Source organism: Trachymyrmex cornetzi, unplaced genomic scaffold, assembly GCF_001594075.2.
Source record: "Trachymyrmex cornetzi isolate Tcor2-1 unplaced genomic scaffold, Tcor1.1 scaffold147, whole genome shotgun sequence".
Taxonomy (NCBI): domain Eukaryota; kingdom Metazoa; phylum Arthropoda; class Insecta; order Hymenoptera; family Formicidae; genus Trachymyrmex; species Trachymyrmex cornetzi.
This window is the reverse complement of record NW_017296059.1, coordinates 5,778,647-5,802,504: the sequence shown is the minus strand read 5'-3', so window position 1 is coordinate 5,802,504 and position 23,858 is coordinate 5,778,647. Positions and strand designations below refer to the sequence as shown.

The following is a 23,858-nucleotide window of genomic DNA, read 5'->3' as shown; positions in this document are numbered from 1 at the left end:
TAATTGCGATGTGTTATCCTCGATAGATCGTCGAGGATAATTCTTCAGACTGTAATCATCAATGTAAAATGTCAGTCAAACGATAAATATCTTTTGACATTTTTATAGCCTCACACTTTGTCACTACATCTCATTTTTCATTATCTACCTTCCGTTTTATGAGTCAATTACCGAAATTGACACGATAAAGTCACGTGTGTACTCGTAAATATCGATGGAAGATGCAATAATTGCATAACTGGTAGCCGATAACGTTAGCCGTGCATTAGTTTGCGCTCCCTAATGGAAGCCGTAAAAAAGGTCGTCGCAAAGGTAGCATCGCAACCGATAAGAGATATGATCGTCCTTGAAATCTTTTTTCCTCTCGGCTGTGTCATTCACCCAGGTCGACCCATTCCGTAAGCCGCTTCTCCGCCTCTCTCGCCCCGCGTTTCTCGTTCATCCAAAGCTTTTTATGTATCTCGTTTATTTTTATAGTTATCACGTTTCGTATCCGTATTACTTGCGTACAGCGTAATACCTTGAAACCGATCGTCAGACAAAATAACAATGCGACCATAGCAACTCTTACACCAATTGCCACTTAACAACCATTTGGTTTATGCTTCACTGTATACGTGTAACTCGCACGTAATAGAATTTCTTACGATACGAGAGAATGACTCTTTTAGGAATTTTAAAATTCACTCCAGAAAATCAGACGATCAAAATACTATTGAATACCAGAGAAAGAATAAAAATTTACATAAAGAATTTAAGATTAAGTGATTTTCGTAATTAAACGATCTTAATAAATTTTACAGAAATTGATTTTCGTACATTAAAGAAACGATATAAGAATCTCTAGAAATCGAGAATAGGGATAGAAACGATAAGAATCTGTAGAAATCGAGGATAGGGATGTTCATCTAATTTTTAGATATTTAAAAAAAATTTTAGTAAGTAACCGAATTATCATGTTTTACTAAATAAATATAAAATTGAGTAAAAAGAAAAAAGTAAAGAATACTTACAGCATTTGAAACACTTGTCCAGCGTAAGATTGTCAAGTGCATGATAAAACTCAAAGACTGATCGACCCATTAGCTCCTCACTGCTCCAGCCCAAGTATTCGGCTAATCTAAAACGAGACAAAAAATATTTCCAGTGATATAACGCAAAATAATATTCAATAATGCAATTCAATTGTTTTGAAAATACTATATATATTTGTAACACAATACGCGTCACAAGGATCATACTTGAATCGTACGTACGATAAGCAAGGTAAAACTTATCGAATAACGATAAGAACGATAAAGATATTCAATCATTGCGCTAATTATGCAAGCCAACGATAATAAAAATGACGAGTCAAGCTGTACTACTTTAAAATAATAACGTAACAAATAAAATTATTTTGTGGATTTACACACGAACTAAAAAATCCACATTGTGTCGAACATAAAAATAAGAGACTGATAAAAATATAATAGTTCTATTATCTACTTACTTTTCGTCAGCGTAGGTAAATTTCATGCTGAGATTGTGCTTCGATAAAAAGGTATGGCGTCCCAAAGGTATCTCGATATTACTAGGATGAGGTATAGGACTACCTACGAGCACCAGAGAAATGCCTGTGTCTTGTCCTATGTCCTCATCCTCTTTGCATCGCTCTTCATTATCAACTTCCATAGAGTTCGAGTTTGAGTCGCGGATGTTTGTCAATCTGCCAGTGCAGTGAATCACCTGCCAACATCCAATCACGAATATATTATTCACAAGTTAATTTAGTTGAAAAAGGTTTCAATAAAAGAAATCTATTCAGATGAGCATATAAAGTGAAATATTGCGAAATTTATGCAAATTCTGTTACTCGATTATATAATATTGATTTTACTTTTATCCGTATACATATGCTGTATTTATATTTCACATTTATAAAAAATGCAAATTATTATATGTAATAAATTATATTTATATAGTAATTATTTGAGAATAAAATAAGAAATATTCTATTAAATTTATTATAATTTTATATTTCTCTCTTTTTCTTTCTCAAATATTTATTATGAATATTTATTCAACGTTTCGTGCGATAAATACTATAATTATATTATTAGAATAGATAAAAGAATTTTCATATTTTACATACCTTGTAAGAAGCACTCTTCAGATTGACCTTCCTGCCTTTGCTAGTGAGAGTACATTTGAGTCGTAAGAAGAAGTTGCAGGTACGTTTCTCATTGTTATTCGCCGACTTCGAAGACAGGCACTCACGCAATTCATCATGGTCGCAGGGATGACTGTATTCGTATACACTTTGTCCCATCATATCCATCTATGCAAAGCATATAGTTTTACTCTCCCCGAATTTTGACGGAAAGTGCAGCGAATAATCATAATAATAAAAACTCGTAACTACCTTTTGTATTTTTCATAACGAAACTAAATAAAAACTAACTGAAACAATAACATAATTTCATTTAAACTTTTTATAAATATAAAATTTATCAAAAATAATTTTATATACATATTGGAAAATTCTTAAAAAAATATTTAAAACGAAAGATAATATTGTTTAAAATATAAAAATTGTTTCAAAATCATTGGATATTATTTATGTCATTTACTAGTTTAGATTTCTCATAATTATAGATAATGTTTATGGAAGTTTGTTTGATCATTTAACGTACTTGTGACACTCCGAGATAGTCTCCGACATTCTCTGAGAGGTAGACCATGTTGCCGTCACTGGAGAGTACTAACATAAAGCCGTTGAGAGCTTTTGGAAATAATTCATCCATCTCCTCCGTGGATGACTCGGATTTTGTCAGCGTAACTGGAACTTATGTTAAAAGATTCGTAAATTTAGTAAGTACGACGTTAATTAAATCCCAAAATTATTTAAGATCGTAAAAAATAACAATATTAAAATCTAGATTTAAAATCTGAAACTATTTACTTTGAAAACCCACGCTTATCAAACACTTTGATTCAAAGAATAAAAAATGACTATATCTAATCTCGATAACATTTAATAAAAGGAAATTTTATGATATATCCTAAAGTTCAAATAAATTAAGTATCTTAAGATACGCATTTTCTACAGTTTACAAATCTATTTAATGATATATTATTATTATAGAATTCTGACTTGCTATAAAATTGTGAGAATAAAACTGCTTATAAAGTATTCTACATTAAAATATATTTGAAATGTTTATGTCCGCGTTTAAATATTTTGCAACAAATATATTTCTATATTTCTAGTTGAATAGTATTTCTATGTTTCTAGCTGAATAGTATCGTATTTTATATCTCGAAAGAAAGAAACATCTTTGTTGCAGCGATGAAGACGAGCATTGAGATACTTTTATAGATACTCACTGGAATCCACGACGGCTCGGACTTTGAGGTAGGCAATCGCCAACCTCATTACGCTGGCCTTATCTAAGAGCGCTGCTTGTTCCGGCGTGACCGGAAGAACAGCCGCGAGTTCAGTGAAGATATCGGTTTCTCTGCTACGTCTGCAACGCGCTGCATCGCGAGACCTTTCCTTCCTCTTCTCGTTGCTCCTGCAATAACACGAAAAGTTCGTCTAGCGGCTGCGAAATAAGATAGTCCGTCCGATATTATTTCTACGGAGATTGCGCAATCTTTGGTCCTTAAGAATATTTTATATACCTGTATCACAGAATCTCTGGAAAATATACTGATAAATCGTAAACTATATTTTAATCCTTTGGCGACAATATGAATTTAACTCTTTCGCCTGCAAAGAGATCTTCGAGAAACAGAGTAAATTTTTGATTGTATTCTGGATTAGGTATATAAAAATTTGAGATAATTTTGGTATACTTATCATAGCTTTAAAGTTTTACTATTATAATTTTTATCATCATAGAAGTTGGGTTGTATTATATATTTTACCGATTATTATAAATTTAAATTTATAAATTCATTTATAAAATTCACAATTAAAATATCGATGAAACATTACTTGAGGGTTAACATTCTTTGCCAAAACGCAAATTTTCAAAAATGTCATGATAATTGGTGGAAAAATGTGGTGGAAAATAAAGAACATCCGTGCACGTAACGTAAAACTCGCCAAAAAATTAATGTTGGTTTCAGAATATAATATATATAGATATATATATTTTTCTTTTGTGCGCTTTTCACGTAAAATGAATCATGCATGAACGAGAGCTCTCCTGACTATCTCTAGACTTTTTTTCCGTCAACAGACATCTTGAAGTACCTTGTAAGCGACAAGTGTAATGTCAGGTGCGCTATCACGCACGATAAACGAGGTCTGTTCTTTTCCGAAGAATTCTAAACTAGTTCTGAATTGATGCAAAAAGTTAAAATAAAACAAACTGTATCTGTTTCATTCTAACTTATTACACCAGCTCAGAACTTGTGATGGAAAAAGAACAGATCATAGTCTCATTGCCCGATTCTTGAAGGTCGTCAACTCGCCTCAATATTACGATGTATTAATCGCTAATCGTGCATCACGATGCATGCTGTGCAGCTGCGGACGCTACTTGATCTCGAAGCAAGGCTGCGCTCGATTACTAAGCGCAAATATATATCGATAAAGAAAACATTTAAATAGTAGTTCGATAGCAATTGAACTTGTTTGATTGGATCTGACGTGTATTCAACATTTTATAAAATTATTAACTTCATCTTCAGTTCTAGCAATCGTTTCAGCAACCTAATTTTAAAGACAACAATCCTATGAGTTCGAACGTATTCGATTACCGTCATTGCTATACAGAATGCAGCTATTAGCGGATTGGAAGGTGCATCTTTTCGGTCGTTAATCGAGAAAAAACGTCGACGTTATCGCTAAGCGAAGCGTTATCATCGCGACGGGTCGACCTTCGAATGATATTGCTTTTGAAATCGATCCTACGATCTCGTCACGTTTTCTCTCCCTCACCGCCCTCCTACCGTTGGCGGACTCCAGTCAAAGTCAAACTGATCGACTAATCCAATAGAACGGTAGATGTAATTAAACGTTGTGGAAAATTATTGTGAGGAAATGATTGACAACTCATTTTCTTTTTTACCGCGTAAGATATAAAATGTTCCATATTGCATAAACTGTAAATGACATACAAAGTCCTCCTTCAATTGAACAAATAAAGTTTTCTTGCAATAGCGGTTTAACTTGTTTCAGTGATTGAGAAATTTTATTTCAAAGTTAAAGAAATCCAATTTTTCTTAAAAAGATATGAAAACCTACTGAATAAAAGAATACAAAAATCTACCAAAATTAAATTTAGTGATTCTAGTTTGATTCTAGGATTAGATTAGAAGAAAATTGATAAAATTCAATAAAATTAAAATTAAAAGATCCAGATTAATTTTAGGAAAAATAAATTTAGTCTGTTAAATTTATGTCATATGGTACCCAATTTGAGTTATTTTTAATCAATTTTATAGGTCGTCACTACTCCTACTCAATATATATGTCATTAATTTAATTAAAACAATAGAATTAAACAATTTAATTTAAGAAAAATGTATTAAATTTAACTCAAATTTAATTTATTGTTTACTTTGAAATTAACCGTAGAAATGGATTGAGTTACTACTGTTCTCTTAATATCTAACAGTATCACAGAGATGCCACAGAAAACGAATTTTTAAATTCCCTGACTTTTCCAGATTTCTCCCAGATGAAAAAATGAAAAATTTTCCAATATAAAATATGTAAATTTTAACACATTTAAAGTCAACAATTGTAGGAAAGCCAGCCTATATTATTAAAAACAACGCAAAAAAGGTTAATAGCATACTAAAATTTTGGGTACAAATTCAAGCCAACAAAAAATAAATTAGTATTAGGAAAAAAATCGATCAAATAAAAATACCGAATAAAATATAAATTTTAATTATTTTATTAAAATCGTTTAAAATGTGCGAGTTTTTAACGTATTTTACTATAAATGTCAGATATAATATTACAAAATTATAACAATTATCTGGAACAGGAGCAGTTTAAGGAAATTGTGAGCAAATTTCAAAATTCCAGACCTTTTTACATTTTCCCCTGACTTTTCCCGGTTTTCTAGATCTGTGACAACCCTGAGTATACCATAAGAAAATCATTAGAAAATTTCAACAAATTTTATTAAAATTATTCATCATTTGTGATTTTATCACGATATTAAACACGTCGAAGGGTCTAAGTAGATGAGAATGGATAGAACAAAAGGACATTACGATGATCGCCGACTTACAAGTAATTTTCGAGGAGTTGTTCGTCCTCCGCATTGTCGTAATGCCAGTTATCGTTGTAACCATTCTCGTACATACATGGCGGTAAAACGGGCATGTCGTAAGCATACGAGGTGTCATAAAGGGGGCAGCGATTGCTCGCCGGGCACTGCAGCCACCGTTCCTCGCTGCAGAAATTAAATAGTTCCGGGCAGTCGTTGCAGAACCAATTGCCTAGTCCCGGGTTGCCCCGTCCCAGATTGTGTCGCCCTGGTTCACGGGGCTGCTCCTCGGACTGTCTCATATCGCAAAATCGCGGATCGCTAAGTCTTGGATCGCAAAATGACGGACCATCGTATCCTGAATTACGAAGGCGTAGATCGCTGTTCCCCAGATCGCAATATCCCAGTGTACTGGGCCCCATATCGCAAGTTTGTAGATTATTGGGTGCTAGATCGCAAGAAGGCAGATCACGGAAATTCAGATCGCGGTGATGCTCGTGAGACTGGTCCGTCCTTGCGACCTGTCCATATCGCAATTTCTTCGAATAGATCGCTCGATTACCCAACGAGGGTGGTTTGCAGCCGTCCGTCGGTGAATCGAAGTACATTGCGAGGTCCTCGACGTCAATCGGGCCCAGCTGACAGATTCTCGAGGTCGCCGTGTTCGCTGTGCGAACCCCCGACTGTGGCTCGGCCAAGTGACCCTCGTTGCGGAACCACGTTGTCTCCGGACCGTCGCAGTCAGCACTCGCTGGAGCGACATTGCACGTCGTCGCTGGTGCATTACTGCATGCCACGTTGCAAGTCGCACCAGGCGCATAAGGAAATCTCATCGTCGAGCAAGATGTCGTCCCCATATCGCAAGCTCGTGATCTAGCATTATCATCAACGTGTGACGTAATACTGGGAGAGGGTACGACAACAGTGTCGGGTAAGACGTTGTTAAACGCGATCGCAGGACCATAAGATGACGGCGGCAGCGGTGGTTTCAGCAATTCGCGCGACGGGAAATCGATCTCGTTTCCTCTCGCCATGTGATGCGCATCGACACCAGTGTAACCCGATACCTTGCCGATCCAGTCGTCGGGAAGATCAGAGCAACGACCTCGCTGTTGATGACCGTCGCCAAGAATGACGTTTCCACCCTCCACCCTCGTCTCACCTTCTGCTCTTTCTCTTTCTACTGTCACTTCGTGCAAACGCGCGTTCATGTTTTAATTCCTTGATTTTTTATTCACGTCACTTAATCTCTCAGTTGTTCTTCACTTTTGAAGTTTTCTACTTCTTTTTCTTTATTTTCTTCAATCTTCTTTACCGGTTTTTTTTTATCTTTTCTTAAAACTAATTATAGCTATTTCGATCAAGACGATCAATCGAAATTTGATATTTTATCGAGGATCTTTCATCGACAAAGTTTTTTTCCGTTTATCTTGTCCTTTTTTTTTCCTTGTTTGTTGTCTCTTTTTCTTCGTTGAGAACCGATTTTATTTGCGATAAGTTCACAGTCACCGGGAATTTCACGCTTTAATTATGCTAATTCCGTTGATGACTGTCCTTCACCTTTACACGCCCACTTTTTTCTTTCTTTGTCTTTTGTCTCCATTAAAAAAATGTTCAAGTTTCCTAAACTTACGCCGTTTATTCTTTTCCTTCTAAACAACTTTTATATAATTTTCTTTATTTCTTCACTAGTTTCTTCCATAAGAGAATTAAAAATATTATCTTCACCATTCATTAACAAGTCAATCTCTGTAATAATGAATTTAATCTATGTAAAAAGCTATATAAATTCGATCTATGTAGATTCAATTTATGTAAAAATAAATTTCCTGCGTTAATGCGTTTCATCTTTTTTGCGTTTTAATCGTTTTCCACTCGCTTGAAATTTCATTCCTCCTCTTTCTCACGTCTATCTTTCTCATTTTGTTGCTAAGAGCTTATCTTGATTATAGCCGGTCCACATGGCCAATATATGATCAGGAATTTCCTAGCACCAGTGAAGAAAAAGGTAAAGGTATAAAAAATAAAACCTGCTTATATACCTGAACATTAATATTCAAATTCTTCTTCACAAGTGGAATGTCTGTCTGCGTTTTTTTCCCAGTCTCTTCTTTTCTAATCTTTCTTTTCTCAATTTATTCACACTTTGCTCTTGTTTCTATTTTTCACAAAGCTTCTTTTTGCACTCGATACGCGCGTTAAATAACTGCAATTTTCACGACAAAAATAAAACTCCCTCAATTTATACTACCTTTTTCTCTTAGTTCTTCACTCTCCTTTATCCGCTTATTCAACTCTACTCTTTTCGAGTATCATCCATATCGAATAACTCGCACTTATTTTTTACTTATCCTTTGGTCTTTACAATCATTTTCATCCCGCCTTCAGTAATCAACAGTAGTCGCAACGATTTTTTTCTATTATCTCTTATCGGCTTATCTTTTTTGTATCTCTCAGTTGTCTTTATCTTAACAGAACTAGGATCGAAATTAGAATCATCAGCGAGATGTCGACGATTTAGTTTAGCGGTTCGTCGAGAACTCAACCATGAGCGGGATCGTCATCTTCGTCCTCTTGCATGCTCCCTTCGGTATGACTTTTAATCCACCTTCACGGCTCGCGCGATACTAAAGCCTGGTAGCAATGCGATGCTATTTCTACTGGACGTTCTGAACGATCGTTATCTCGCTCATCGATAACGATACTCTATCATCGACGCCGTGTGCGACATAACAAATTCACTGAGCACGTTTTTACCGTTTCAGATATTTTGATTTATCTACTGCGGCTCATCAAACGTTGGCGTTCTAGATTTCTGCCATTCTGCAGGTTTCTGACGTAATAAATTACTGTCATCATGCAAACAACATCGAACGCTACGACTGCTTTCAGCGTAAAAATATTTTTGCGAAACTATTTTTGTGATTTTTTGTATAAAGGGAACGAGTAGAGTCGCAAAATTCGGTTGAAAACAACGATATAATCGAGCGATCGAATTCATGGAAAATACGTGATAGTAATTTATATTTCTCACAGAAACGTCGATAGAAGGGAACGTGTTGAAAAACAACGCAATTAGCATATTTTTGCATTAATTTAGCACGTACGCCAGCTTGTTGATTTAGATATAAATCTAGCTAGAAATTAATATTTTATCCGTCATCATTTTTTTGGTGTCATATATTACTATTTTTAAAAAATTAGCAAATTAAATATCTGAAGAAATCAAATTAATCTTTTGAGAATACTATCATTTTCTAGCATATATGGGCATTTTGATAAGTCAGTGACTTTTTTAATTTTTTTTTCTATCAAAACTAAAAGAGTCACTGACTTTTATTAAATTGCCCAGAGAATTATGTTGGAGAACATAATAAAGATCTTATCAAATTTCGAGTTAAGAGACACTTGTCAACGAAAACAACGTTGAGGCAAAAAGAGTTTATTTTGCTTTGCGTATCTTTTAATGCAAGCGGTAAATGGGTTATTCTCTTCACTCTCTGTGGTTGTATGTCTAATGACTTTCCGGTAATTTGAATGCCTGGTGGTCGGCCGCTAACGTTCCTATCGCAGAAGATAACGCGATCCCCAACGAGTATCGCGCGCTTAAAAAGAACAAGAGAAGCTGTTGTGTCCGTCACAAATCATTCACAGAAAAAGAAACGTTTTGCTGAATTATTTAAAATTTTAACTAGATACAGATCGAAAAATAAATTTTACTGGATTGTTAAAATAATTATATAGAACGCTCAAGCTGACTGCTAGATTCTAGAGTATCAAAATTTTTTGCAGTATTGCTCTCTTCATGCTTGAGTTTTCTATACTAAAACTAGACATAGGCCGGTTCTTATTTCAAGACCATCTTAAGTAACGTCTTAAGACGCTAATGCGGCCCTCTGATTGGTTCGTGACACCTCAAGACAAAACTTAAGACGGTCTTGAATATAAGAATTGACTATGAATACTGACCTTAATCATATTTTCAAATTAATTAAAAATATATGTAAGGAGCTATGAACCAATACAAGGTCTTTAATACAAATAATATTAATCTCAATGTAATATATTTTTTGTACTATTTTGATGGACTAACAAATTTCAGACTTGTATCTATATCTATACACTCTAAATTTCTCACAGTGAAATCTCACTTCAAGAGAGAGAAAATGCAACCACCCTTGAAAAAAAAGTGAAAATATTTCACTTCTTGAAAAAGAGTAACAATTTTCATCCTTTTTAGAATGAATTTTCACTTCAAAGGAATGAATCTCACTTTTTTTAGAGTTAAATTTTACTCCTATGAAATGAAAATTCATTCTAAAAAGAGTAAAGATCGTCACTTTTTCTCCAGAAATGAAATATTTTTACTTTTTTTCAAGAATGGTTACATTTTCACTCTCTTGGAGTGAGATTACACTGCAAGAAATTTAGAGTGAAAACTCTAAGAAAACTTTTAGATATAAACTTTTAGATATATCAATACAATCATTCTTTCTGTGCTCGCAAACATTTATATATATCCAGCATTTTTTTTAGCGAGACGCACAACCTGCATGGATGCAACGCAATCCCGATGACGGGTATGCAATCCTGACGCAATCTATGATACATCCTTGAGCCGCCCGCGTAATCCTCGTGGAGAATCATGCAATCGCAAGTACTGTCGGATACGAAAACGCGGAAGTTATTCCGCGATCGTTTCCATGTCGATCGGCTTGTACATATTTAGTTACAGTGAACGTTTCTTACAGCCTTCGATATATAAAATCTTCATGTTACACTCGGTTAAACAAATAAGCAGTCCGTTTTTCATCACGCCTAAATTTCATGGATATTTAAGCGATGATTAACACTTCCGGATATGACATACGATATGCATACAATACTCTGAGCCGATTTGGGCAGGAAGTGTCTAAACATTTACGTACAAAGTCCGTTTGCACAGGAAATGATGCTGTTTCTTAGGATTTTTATATAGTAGTGACGCGCGAGGTTTTTCCAAACCGCGATTAAGTATCCTCCAATCGAATTTAATGACATGTCGTATAATTTCGGTTATGTATTCAAGAAGTCTTATAGCGAATTCGGTTGGACGTACTCATAATCAGTGCGCACTGGTGCACATTAAAGCCGTCGTACAAAAGTTAATGTAAATATATATCGGTTTTTATGTTTATTTATAAATGTCTACGTTTATTATAAATAAACATAAAAACCGATTAAATCGTGAAATACTCATTGGCTTAATTTACATCGTGCACTTGATACACGTATTAATTAGTAACTTTCTATTAAATTATCTTAATTTCAGCGATGTATTCAAAGAATGATGTAGTAAATTGATATAATATGCATCAAAATGGTTAATTAAATACACATACATGTATATATTTATACGTATCACCAAAATTAATTCAATAGAAAGTTACTAGTTAGTACCCGTATCAAGTGCACGATGTAAACTAACATAAGTCAATATACTTTATTGTGCTGTTAGGTAAAATATGTATTTTATAATTCAAAATATTTCTATTTCACTTTTACACTTAAATTAAATCAGTGTACAACGGCTAACATGCACCAACGTGCGCTAGTGCGTCCAATCGAATTCGCCATTAGATATCTTGAGAACAGAAAGCAATCTACAGGGTGTTTCTTAAATAGCAGACACTAATCATATAGCGCTATTTCTGATTAAAAATTGAGTCGAAAAGTCCTCTACCATTTTGCAATTTTCGCAATAATTGTTGAAATATTAATTTCCAAAGATTGCCGAGTAAGCAATTGCCTAATCACATAACGCTATAATGCTTCCTAATAAAAAATTGAATCAAACAGTCTTCTACCATTTTGCAATTTTCGTTAATGATTGGGCAGCCGAATATGCGTTTATTCGGCAATATTTAGAAATTAATGTTTCGTTAACCATTGCGAAAATTGTAAACAATATAATATATTACAGGACCGTATATGTGATAACACAAACTATAGAAATCAAAGCCTTAAATAGTTTAACTGGATCTTAAATCTATGATTCTTATATGAATTTATATACTACGTATGTAGTCCTTAGACACGCGCGCCGAAATGATTTTTCGGTCTTGAAACGCTAACTCCACTAAACTACCGCAATAATATCACGAGTTAAATTGACCAGCAATTTAACAAATTTTTTATGTTTTTTTGAAAATTGTAAAATTGTAGAGAACTTTTCGATTTATAATAATGTTATATAATTAGTGTCCGCTATTTAAAAAGCACCCTATATATATATATATTACAGGTTTTTTCTCATGGAAATTTGCAATTCTCGATCTAAAATATACAAGAATGGTTTTTTGTTGAATTATATAGGTATCTAAAAATTTTTTTTTTTTTTTAGCTAAATCAGCGGAACTATTGTTAAAACTTAGCAGGAACTGTAGAACTATTATGGGTGCAAACGGAACTATGTATAAAATATTGATTTTTTCAAAATGGGGTGCCAACTTCACACCGGCTTTAAAAATACTTAGAGGACGGAAGTGTCGCTGAAACCTATCAGGAACTGTAGAACTCTTCGAGAACTTTAGAATTTCGTGATAAAAATTAATTTTTGCGATACTTGGGGTGCCACGCGAAGTTGGCACCCCATTTATAAATTTTTTTTTTTTAGCTAAATCAGCGGAACTATTGTTAAAACTTAGCAGGAACTGTAGAACTATTGTGGGTGCAAACGGAACTGTATAAAATATCGATTTTTTCAAAATGGGGTGCCAACTTTACACCGGCAAACATCTGAACATAATTTTGTTAGACCATCAAAATACTTATATAGGAAACTCAAGCAACGTTACAGAAAGTTTTGACATTCTAAAAACTAGCTTGAGTCATAAATAATTATTTTCGAATCTGTATTTACTTAAATTTTTAGATATTTCAGCAAAACCATTTTTTCTGTGTAGTATTTCTTGCGATTAACACACAAGAATCATAAACAATTTACCATAGCGAATTTTAAATCAGTTGTTTATATTAAATACTTGAATATAATGAATAAATTTTTCTGTAAATTTATTAATTCTCTGAATTTATATTCTCGATTCTCTAAATTCATTAATTCAATTTAGACCTGGTTCCACCAATGTAAGATTTAACTTTAATCTCAGTTTAGTGTTTATTTCTAAGAATTAGAAAAAGAAAGAAACCAGAGTATCTAATTCTAAAAAAAGATAAAGAGTAAATTGAGATTAAAGTTAATTTTACATTGGCAGAATTGGGTCTTATAGAGATAAAATTCAACCTATGTTTTACTTAGTTGGCCATATGCGTAATGCTGTCAACGCCAAGTCGCGATATACGAGCAATTAAGGAAAAAAATTTTTCAGAAGTCCTCTGTTGGTCATGCATGCACGCGTAATCGTCGTGATATATACACAATATTTCACTTCTGCCACATCATCTTTTAACGGGTGGAGTCTTGACTAGTTTGGAGTCGGGTTATCACAAATGTCAAGGGAAATCAGCGTCTACCGCAACTTCCTAGTTATGAAAAATTATATATCATTACAGAAAAATTAACATTTCGTCGAAATAAACGTTCCAGTTAGAATTAAAAAGGATATGACGTCAACCGATGACGAAATCGAGCCAAACTCTTTTCTTTTCTTCTTTCTGGTTCTGTCTTTGACAGATAACACCGCTGAACATCCTGTGCAGACTATGCAGACTATGCATACGTGGCTGGAAAGGAGAGAACTCCCCTCGCTCATATCATCACTTATACAGAGAAATAACTGTCACAGCAGACACTCTAATTGACATATTAATCTCTACTTCCCCTGCCCACCCCCTTGTCGACCTCTATAGATCACTTGGCGAGACACAGTAACTTTTGGCTTGCATAAATAAGTTACATTGTGACAAGATTAATCGAAAACACGTTATGTGGCGATTATACGTCTTTATTTCTTATAATATTAAGCTTTCTGATTAGTCTCAGCAGACGTCGCTATTTTGCTATTTTATATAAAGTGTAATTAATCTGAGCAGGTTACTATTTTGTTGTTTTATACAGAACTGCAATTAATCTCTTACTGCCTAAGAAATAAATCGCCTTTTCTTGGCGATATAATTATTTACAATTATATTTCTTACAGATTTTAATAAAAATATCTTGTATTTAACTAATTAATTAATGATATATAAGATTTAATATTGAAAGTTCGATTACTTAATTACTGGAGTTTAAATGATCGAACTTTTTCTTCTTCAATACCTCATAATTCGATTTCAATGCTCGCAAAAGTTCAAATTCAAGTTCTATGAGAAATGTCTGCACCACTAATTCTACTCTCTGTAAAATTATTCAGATTCTCAACTTGATATATACTACGAAAAATATTCATGAATCTCACGCGTAAAAAAACATATTGAATTTTTAATCTCCACACATGAATTAAAGTTTCGTAAATCAGGAAAAAAAATTGTTTACGTCAGAGGAATATTGCGATAACAAAGAATTAGAGTTCTTGTTCGATGCAGTAACTACGTGACTACGTGACAGAAAGTCCAAGTAAAAGGGATAAGTAATAATCATCGCATTGCTATCGTTATACTTTTATATTTGATAATGATAACCCTACGTAAATGAAATATTTTTGTTGTTGCTTAGAACGCCTATCGTGCCTGCATGATACGTGCCGAATGTTGTTTTCGTCTCGTTACGGTCTACCGATAACTATCATATGACCCGACTATGACGCTAACGATTTCCTCGTAGTTTCACAGTTTCCGAGCAGGTTATTTTAGAGCGTGTCACGCGAGAGACCCTCGCGATTCAAAAGAGAGGGAGGGCAACTCTTCGTGACTCTCCCTATGGACCACTTCTCGGGAAACGTCCTCTTAAATCACGCGAACGTGAACCTCTTTATTTATATTCGCCATTTGAGAAATGGAACCACGATGGAACAATATCTCCCCGGTCAGATATTTGAGAGAGGAACGTTATTATTTTTTATTGGCTTCAATTCAATTAGAATTAATACGGAATGATGGATTGGAACTCCCAAATTATAATTAACGTTGACGTACGAAAAGAGCATGAAAAATAGAAGATCACCAATTGTCACTGGTGTTAAAGTCTGAACTTTGGACGACTGATTGCCGACACACACATAATTCAACCGTACAAAATTTTCCATTTTACGCTCTTACGAAATCGGAGTGAATAGAAGTATAACATTGTCTAATTTGGAATTATCGTTGTCATGGACGCTGCTAGCCGCATGATAAAGAATTGGCTTCTCTCGTGTGAGAAAACATAAGTGAGTGGTTAAAGGTGTACTTTTAATAGCAATAATAATAAAATTGACTTTATTTCGCAACGTACATTCTTCAATAATTTTTTTCAATTCCAAGGTCGAAAAACCGTAAACAGTTTTTTTATCATTTTATCGAGGAAATAATTAATTCAAATTAAATGGCTGAAAATATCGAAACAATATTTCGGTTGCAGAATCTTGATTCTACTGATACACGAAGAGAATTTTTTCTTAGAGTTTACTCTGAAAATAGAGTAGTCGTGGGATAACATTGTATTTCGAAGAATTTTAATGTAAACTCTCTCATTCATTAATAAAACTACAATAAAGTATAAAATATGTTTGACTGATTTTACTGAAGTGCATGGTAAAAATCTTTAAAATATTGTATTGTACTGTACGATTATCATATTTTTAGGGTAAATTTTAAAAGAAAATTCTCTTTGTGTATGTATACTATTATACAGAGTGGGCTTTAATGTTCTACGCCCAAACTTTAAGATTTTTTTCAGGAAAAATTCTGAACAAAAAGTTTCCCATAAACATGTGTCGCATTTTCATCTCATTTAAAAGATAACTTAATTTTCAACTTTTCTAATTATTTTCGTTAAAAACGCGTACTTTCTCTGATATTTATAAAAATATATAAAAAAGACCATGTTTTCATAGAATTTTTGGATGCTAACTTTTAAGAAATTAGCATTTTCCAATCTACGTTTATAGGAAACTTTTTGTTCAAAATTAAATCTATAAAATCTCCACAGTCTGACCGGAACATCCGAGCTCATCCTGTAGAGTTTTATTTTTTTACTTATTGTTAGTGAAGATAATATACTTGCTATAATTTTATAATATATAAAAATGATCGACGAAATCGATAGATGATGACTCATCAAGGAAATAACTAAAAATTTTTATCCATCTATTTAAACAATTAATCGAAAGCAATCACAAATATTACAATAGCAACATATTGTTCTGTTGTTTGTTCACTGATAAAGATTGAGTACGTTCGGCCGTTGATGATGCAATATGATGAAATTTTCACAACTACGCGTGTGAATATAGAACATATAAATGCGGGACATATTCCTGGATAACCGAGACTTCTATCATTTTACGTAATAGCACCTAATGAAACACTGGAATATAACCGGGGTCGTCGACGATTGTATAATAAACGCTTTGCGATCGCGCGCGTGCACGCGATCAAGAAAAAAGAGAAATCGATCCTCGGGCTCTTTTTAAAAACGACTATCGGTGATGTCGTATCGACGATATTTGAAGTAGTAAATATTACGTTCGAAAAGCGGTAGTTTATATTGCGTGTACATTTCACGAGCTTGTTGCGCCACGACATAAAAAAGATCGTTCGCATACGAGCGTGTCGCTGAAAAATTAAAGAGAAAAAACAGGAAAAAAATGATTCCTTTTGGGGACATTAAATAAGGAAATTAGGATTCCACAAATTCTTCATTCTAAAATACTCTAGCTTTTTCTTAATTTTCAGACAAAATTTCGTAATTTTTTTGAATATTTCGAAATTTTTTTACCTGATTTGGAAACCGTCAAATATTTTGTTGAGAGAACTATTTAACATAGAATGTTAATTACTATTAATGTACCGATGATACTTTTTGCATTTTTAATTGTTAAGTTGGTGATATTCCAAAACTGCGTAGATGTGATGTAGCCATACTAAGCGTTTTTAAAGTAAAACCTTTTAATTTTCTAGAAAATTTTGCAAAATTTTTTCTGACATTTCCCTAATTTCTCTGATTTCCAATTATATGGCAACTCTGAAGATGTAGAAATATAATACGTTATTTTTTTAAATTTGATTCAAATTCAAAAATTCGAGTCAGAAACAAATGGCGATTTTCGAAGAATCAAATCTCAAGTTAATAGACAAAGTCATAGGTGGCTACAATACAGCAGAAATTTAGCTTAATGACGTATAAATAAGAGAATAAAGAAACTAGATCAATCCTAATAAAGTAGCAAGTCGTAAATAAGTCGTAATGATGCGAAGGGAGAGCAAAACTGGAGCAACAGTGCGGTATCGTAAATAACTTAAAGACCAATCAAAACAAGACAGATTGGATAATAAAAAAAGAAAGACGAGGCATCTTATTGACACTTGTTTAGAATTTCTTTCGTCCGATTTAAGAGACTTAACAGCAGAGGAAGGAGAGAGAGAGAGAGAGAGAGAGAGAGAGAGAGAGAAAGATAGAAAGAGAGAGAACGAGAAAGCGACAGGTCCGATAAAGAATCCACGAGAGCGACAGAGACCGAAGATGGGATCACGTGGCGTTAAACAGAGACGGAAACGAGCGCCGCCGAGAAGTGCGAGTGAGATGAAGCGTTGTAATCAGAAAAAGAGACAGAGCGACGATCTCGTAGATCAAAGAAGCGGAGCGATTGCGTCAAACCACACATACACGCACGTTTTTCTCGTTTCTCTCTCTCTCTCTCTCCTATGTTCGCCCAAATCCCATTGAGTTTACGAATTACAAGCGATATTACCATAAATCTGATTTTTTATGGCTAAACTAGTATTTACTTTTGGAACTTAAAGTGAGATAGATACATGTTTGATACGTTTGGCGAAAACAAGAAAGACAGTTTTATACAGTCTAGTGGCGGGAATAAAAAAACAGATCGCGTGTCAACGTTTGTCGGACGTTCGAACGATACAACCGCAAGTGAAAATTCACGTCATCCTGGATCCATACGGTCGATCCGAAAATAAAGACGCGACTTTCACGCACTCTCTCTTTGTCTCTCTCTCTCTCTCTCTCTCTCTCTCTCGCGCGCGCGCGCAAGCGACTCACCTCCTTTTCTCCTTGTGTTTCTTCTCCTTCTTATGGGTGTCCATGATGAGGCGACGTTACGGTGGACCAAGGGATGATCGCGACGCGCTTCTCCACCAGCAGCACCGGCGCACGAAAACCAGGACACTCTCGGTCACTGCCAAGGAACGTATCCGGGGGCGTGCGCGCGCGCGCGCGCTAACGAGCTCCGCTCTTTTCTAACCGGCCGACTTGGCGGAAACTTAGCTTAGCTCACCGCACTTTGTTCACCGTCTATAAGTCCTTCTGTCTCTGTCGCTCCGTAGATCCGTCTCGGCGTCGGTATCGGTGATCGATACTCGATGCTCGCACGCGACGCGTGACGCGTGTCACTGCTCGACGTCGCGCTGCGCTGCGACGGCTGCGACCGAGAGACAACTCGGACAACGGGCAACGACGCTTCTCAACACTAATTCCGACGGGCGCACGGGCCGCGAGAGTAACGACAAACTCATACCGTCAACGACCACGACGAACGAGACGTTGTCGCTACCGTGAACGGCCACTGGCGAACGGCGGGACTCTGTTATTATCGCGTTGCGCCCGATAATCCGCGATGCTGGTGTCACGACTACATACGCGAGCGGAATGGAATGACTATCCGAGGGGTCACAGGGGTGGGACGAGCGCGCGCTCGACGTCGACGACGTCACGAAGCCAGACTCCGCCATCGGGCGACGTCTGCGAGAAGTAGCGAGCGACCTAGACGGCACGCGGCAGATTTGAACCGTTGCGCGCTGCGTTGATTAACATCTCTCAGTTTCTCACGAAATCATAATCAAGGCAGGAGAAGAGACCTTTGCATAATGCATGGTGAACGTAAAATATAAGAAAATCAACTCTAATCAAAATCTTTTATTGCATGAAAAAGTAGGAAATGTGAAAGATTTTGATTGGCTCATTTTTTTGTACAAGATGTCATACAAGACTCCGTGCTCTTATTTTTTATAATATTCTGTATTTATTTAACATTTATTCGATTTACCTGTGAAGGATCCCTTCCTATACAACACAAGAGATGTCCTAAGGATGTCCAGAGGGTATTCTAAAACATTTTGTGGGCGTCCTTAGGATATTACTCGAAGAACTATTGTGTAATAGATTGGAAAGAATTGTATTGTCTCTCCGAGTGCAGAACAGAGTTAATTTTAGAGAAAACTTTTATAGTGCATCTCCTAAAGACATTCCTTAAATAAAGTGTACCGTGAAAAGAAGACAGATTTAAATGAGGAAAAAGTAGATACAACTAATAAGATACTTTCCATTTTAGTTTGGTATTTCTTTTCACATTTTCTATATTTAAACTGAAATATATCCGTATTTGCGTATTACGAAGAAGAGGAAAAAGAATAAAAGTGAAAGTTGTAATATAAATTATAAATACAAAGAAAAATAAAGTTTTTTTTTCCAGACAGAACTGAAATTCATTCCGAGTTATATTAGTTTGCAAAGAGAATGTATAAGATTTAAATATAGTGAAATTTAGTATGTTATATTACTATTCCAGCTTCGGTTTAAGACTGTTTTGCAACAAATAATCGATGCACTGGAAATTGTACAAGTTCACGAAAATTCAAGAAATATTATTTAATACGAAGAACCAAATATAGCATTTTTCACTCATATGTATAGCAGTAAAGTTTTTCTTCGGAGGACCCCGGATTATTTTGAGCCACAATTTTACTTGCTCTAAATTGTTCGTAAACTTAATAGATTTAACTTTAATTGCAAATGTTCTTTCAAAAAATTTATTTTGAACTATACAGGCAACAGGTAAAATTAAATTCTTAAAGTAATTAAGATAGTAAGATACATGTAAGAGACTACTATTGCTAATCCGCCGTGCCTTGACTAGCAACCACCACCTTTCTTTTGTCCTCACTACCCTCCTGTGGCTGCTTCTTCTGTTCCACCTCTCTCTCAATCTCGTCGTCTTCCAAGTCGTTTGTCAACCTGCCCTTGTTCTCGTACAGAGCCGGGTATTGCGACATACAGCTCTGCATCGTCTCGAACGCAGTGCGACAGTCCGAGCCCTTTGGGTCTACGGTGGAATAGTGGAAGCAGGTGAAGGCTTCACGGAATTCTAAACCACATGGCCCAGTCGCCATGCCTCCTAGACACGGGCAGTTCCAATTGATCTCACCGTTGGGCAACAACAGCCCGGGGCTGGGCTCCGGTTCAGGAAGACTGATTTTGCTGGGTACTGCATGATCCTCCTTAGACGCGAAGATAATGGTGTCCTTGCCCTCTTTACGTATCAGTGGCATGGCGAAGAATCAAGAGGGACTATCTCCGTGCTGGAACGTCCTACTGTCGGCAGTAAACGACAATAAATTCGGCGATGCTCGATGAATCGTGTACACGCAAGTCTTTCCCTCGTACTTTGTACTCAGAGTCAGACTCGCTCGCAGTCGGACGTAACTGTTATCTGGACAGCGTAGGACAAATCTACGCTTTTCAGGAGAGAGCTTTAGAATGTCTACAGGACTCTTGGCTCCTTCCTCTCCAAACAGCGATCGGACGGCTTCCAGAATGTTCTTCTTGAGATACACAGGAGACACTATCAGATCGGGATCAGATGGAATTTCTCTACAAATAGAAATAAGCTTTGTTGTATCATGTATTGCAGATAGGAGTTTTCTAAGCATGCAAATCTCTCGATTCTCGGCGCCAAAAAAATTTATGGTGGCAGCTCGACCGGGACGGACGTGTGTCTCGTCTCGCTTCGAGTGTTGCATCAACCTTTTGTATATTTTTGAAAGTGTGGCCGGCTTTGACTGTGCAACTGTATCGCATTATCATTAGTTTCTACACGATGTGATCTGGCCGTATTGCCTCTCCGCTCACTGGAGGCAGGAGCCATTAATTAAGAAGAAGAAGAAAAAGAAGGAGGTTCTCGACGCCGATGGTCGTCGCGCTCGCTCGACAATGAGATTGAAATTCGAAGGAGTCGCGCGTCTAGGTTATGTCATGCAGTGACTAGCCGTGATCTACGTATGATGAAATAGTGAATGTACTAACAGAGAAACGTCTAAGTAATACATCTTACGATGAAGCGCCGACTCGCCGCTCATGTCGACCTCGCGTACAGAGGAGTGGACATCACAGAAATCCTGGACGGTACTTACACGTGATGCACTGACTTGCACGGCGTCAGAACGTCCCTCACCTCACGTGCTCTCGCACTCTGTCGCACTCTCGCTTGCGGCTCGCAGTGGTGGACTGGTGGACAGCACAGACAGCAGCGCCGGTGCAGTACTGCTAAACGTGTGATAGGCCAGCGCGTTTTCCCAAGAATAAAAATCCATCTCTTTAAATTTTCTTCCAAACTTTCTGACAAGAGAGATTTTCTTTCTTCCTCTCTCTCTTCCATGAACCTCGGAAATTATTTCGTTCCGAGTGCACAAAGTGTAAACGAAGCGCAGTGCGATGAAGGGGATTTAAATCCGTCTTTTAACACCACGTTACGACTCCAATTAGGCGATATTCTCTGATGACAATTTTACTCCGAACAATATACATACCCCGTTATGTTATATTAATATTAATTAGAACAACAATAAGTGTATTATTAAAAAAGTAAATGAAAAATATATTATTGTATTGTAAGAGAAAAATTCAAGCGGTTTTGATTCGACAATTTAATAAGTGACGTACAATTAAATAAAAATTTTCAGAAACAAATTCAAATTTCTTTCAAGTGTCTCGAAGCGCGTACGAATAAATAAATGTGGATCCTCTAAACCGTAAAAATTGGACGTTTCACACTCGTCGCTTTCGGAGCGTGTAAACCCGGCATTAGCCCGCTCTCGACGATCGACCACGCGTGAGTGCCGGCGAGGCGAGCGTCCGTCGGGCGTCGAGCGTCGGGAGGGGAGCCCGTCGAGGGTCCCCCAGGAACTCGGCTCTCAGTCGCAGCTCGGCTGTCAGTGCGCGACGATCGAGCCGCGTTCATCTGCCCGCGTTGCGCTTCGCGCATACACACACGCACATACAAACACCCATACATACATTATATGTAAATGTAAAAAAATACATACATAACACGTACGCACGCACGTTTCACGCGTCCGCACGCCGCGGTGTGTAGGACGTGCCCGACACGTCCATTCGAATCGTAGATCGTACACGCGGACGCGAGGGTGGAAAACGGTCGCCGTGGTTTTTGTACATACGGTATAAGGGTGCACGTGAGGGAGAGAGAGAGAGAGAGACGTGCAGGAAGAGACGATCCGAGGAGGCGGAACGAACCGGGGGACCCATGCGTCGCACGATATAGACGGCGACGGCGCACACACAGACGCGAGACGCGAGTCGCGACTGAGCGAACCGAACGCGCTACTACGCCCAGTCAGTCAGTCGGACGTCGGCACGGGCCCGACGACACCCCGACGATACTCCAGTGCTGATTACGCGACGGGGTTCCCACGGGTTCGCCTCGCGAGAAGCTGACACGCGGCGCGGGGTGCTGATCCGCGAGCGGGGCATCGGCGACGACCGGGTTGCGCGACCCGGACCCTCGAGCGATTCGTGACAGTGAAGTGAAGCACGCGTGAGAGGTGGCCGCGAACAAGGAGAGACGAAGAAGACACCGGTCAGTGAGGTAGACGAAGAGAGAGAGAGAGAGAGAGGGAGGGAGTCGGGAAGAAGGAAGAAAAGGGAGAGAGAGTGAGAGAGACAGAGAGAGAGAGAGAGAGAGAGAGAAAAGGTAGGGAGAAAGGAAGAGGGCTGCAGAACGGGTGGTCCTGACAGCGAACGGTGACGAGAGAAGACCGACCGTCCTGAACGAACGAGCATTAAACGCTAAGGAGAGTAATAGGGGCCCCCGTACGTAATTGGCACACTAGAATGAGCTTTTTGTCCGAAATAAAAGAAAAAAAGAAACATGCGCGATAGTATAATACTACAATACGTTTGTCGCACGCGCTGAACTAGTCTCGGAATCGAGCTTTCCTCGGTGTTGGATATATCCTTTTGGTCCAACCCTTGGCTAAGGCTATACCGCGGCGATGAGCTATATCCTTTTACTCCGACTCGCTCGAGAGTGCGTGAGTCTAGTCGGGGAGTATCGTCGTGGTCGTCACTGACCACCCCAGCAACTTCGTCCCCGTCATCGTCATCGTCATTGTTTTCAACAACGCAAGGACGAATACAATCTCAACCGGCCTCTTCCTCGCTTCCGCGGCGCGCTTTGACGACGACGAACGAGGGGACGGCGAAACGGGATAATCAAAACGTTGTTCGAGACAACGGAGAAGAGCGGACGGAGAAGAGGACCGTCGTCGAGGAAAATCATCGCGAGAGTTTCGCGTCATGAGGGCCTAGCGTTCGAGGGTCATCGTGGGTCGTCAGCGTCGGGCGTGCGAGAAGGGACGGCCACGGCGGCGCGCCGGCGGAATTGCCCGGATAGTAGGAGGAGGAGGCACCCGACAACATGGCCGCCGCCTGCTACGAGAAGGAAGTGGTGGTAGGTGCCGCCATTCACC

The 23,858-nt window shown here is 37.4% G+C and overlaps 2 protein-coding genes and 1 long non-coding RNA gene across 12 annotated transcripts in view; 1 reads left to right on the top strand and 2 right to left on the bottom strand.

The window, feature by feature from the left end:
- The window catches only part of sima (HIF-1 transcription factor component sima), a 47,068-nt gene extending 28,093 nt beyond the window's left edge, over nucleotides 1-18,975 (bottom strand). The window contains exons 1-6 of one of the 2 annotated variants that reach the window (XM_018502169.1): nucleotides 18,355-18,975; nucleotides 3,370-3,557; nucleotides 2,676-2,827; nucleotides 2,135-2,320; nucleotides 1,493-1,728; nucleotides 1,014-1,120 (exon numbers count right to left, since the gene is read on the bottom strand). In XM_018502169.1, coding sequence (XP_018357671.1) covers nucleotides 1,014-1,120; nucleotides 1,493-1,728; nucleotides 2,135-2,320; nucleotides 2,676-2,827; nucleotides 3,370-3,557; nucleotides 18,355-18,398 — 913 coding nt within the window. In that variant the 5' untranslated portion in view covers nucleotides 18,399-18,975. Of the gene's footprint in view, nucleotides 1-1,013; nucleotides 1,121-1,492; nucleotides 1,729-2,134; nucleotides 2,321-2,675; nucleotides 2,828-3,369; nucleotides 3,558-6,239; nucleotides 7,430-18,354 lie in introns of those variants that run through there. The other variant, XM_018502168.1, reaches the window with a different exon arrangement.
- Nucleotides 18,976-20,116: 1,141 nt separating this feature from the next.
- Nucleotides 20,117-21,817, bottom strand: LOC108757678 (mitochondrial intermembrane space import and assembly protein 40). Of its 9 annotated transcripts, none has more exons than XM_018502177.1 (3): nucleotides 21,501-21,817; nucleotides 20,795-20,961; nucleotides 20,538-20,682 (listed from the first exon to the last, which is right to left on the bottom strand). In XM_018502177.1, exons 1-3 carry the CDS (start codon nucleotides 21,743-21,745, stop codon nucleotides 20,630-20,632), a joined length of 465 nt encoding a protein of 154 aa, XP_018357679.1. In that variant the 5' UTR covers nucleotides 21,746-21,817; the 3' UTR covers nucleotides 20,538-20,629. The 9 variants fall into 9 exon arrangements, 8 of the variants coding, with proteins under 8 accessions (XP_018357681.1, XP_018357682.1, XP_018357679.1 ...); XM_018502178.1 differs by having other exon boundaries at nucleotides 20,538-20,679; XM_018502175.1 differs by having other exon boundaries at nucleotides 20,565-20,682; nucleotides 20,755-20,961.
- Nucleotides 21,818-22,169: 352 nt separating this feature from the next.
- LOC108757680 (uncharacterized) lies at nucleotides 22,170-23,252 on the top strand. Its single transcript, XR_001939913.1, has 2 exons — nucleotides 22,170-22,587; nucleotides 23,042-23,252. It is a non-coding gene; the product is annotated as an uncharacterized LOC108757680 (long non-coding RNA).
- The last annotated feature ends 606 nt before the right edge of the window (nucleotides 23,253-23,858 follow it).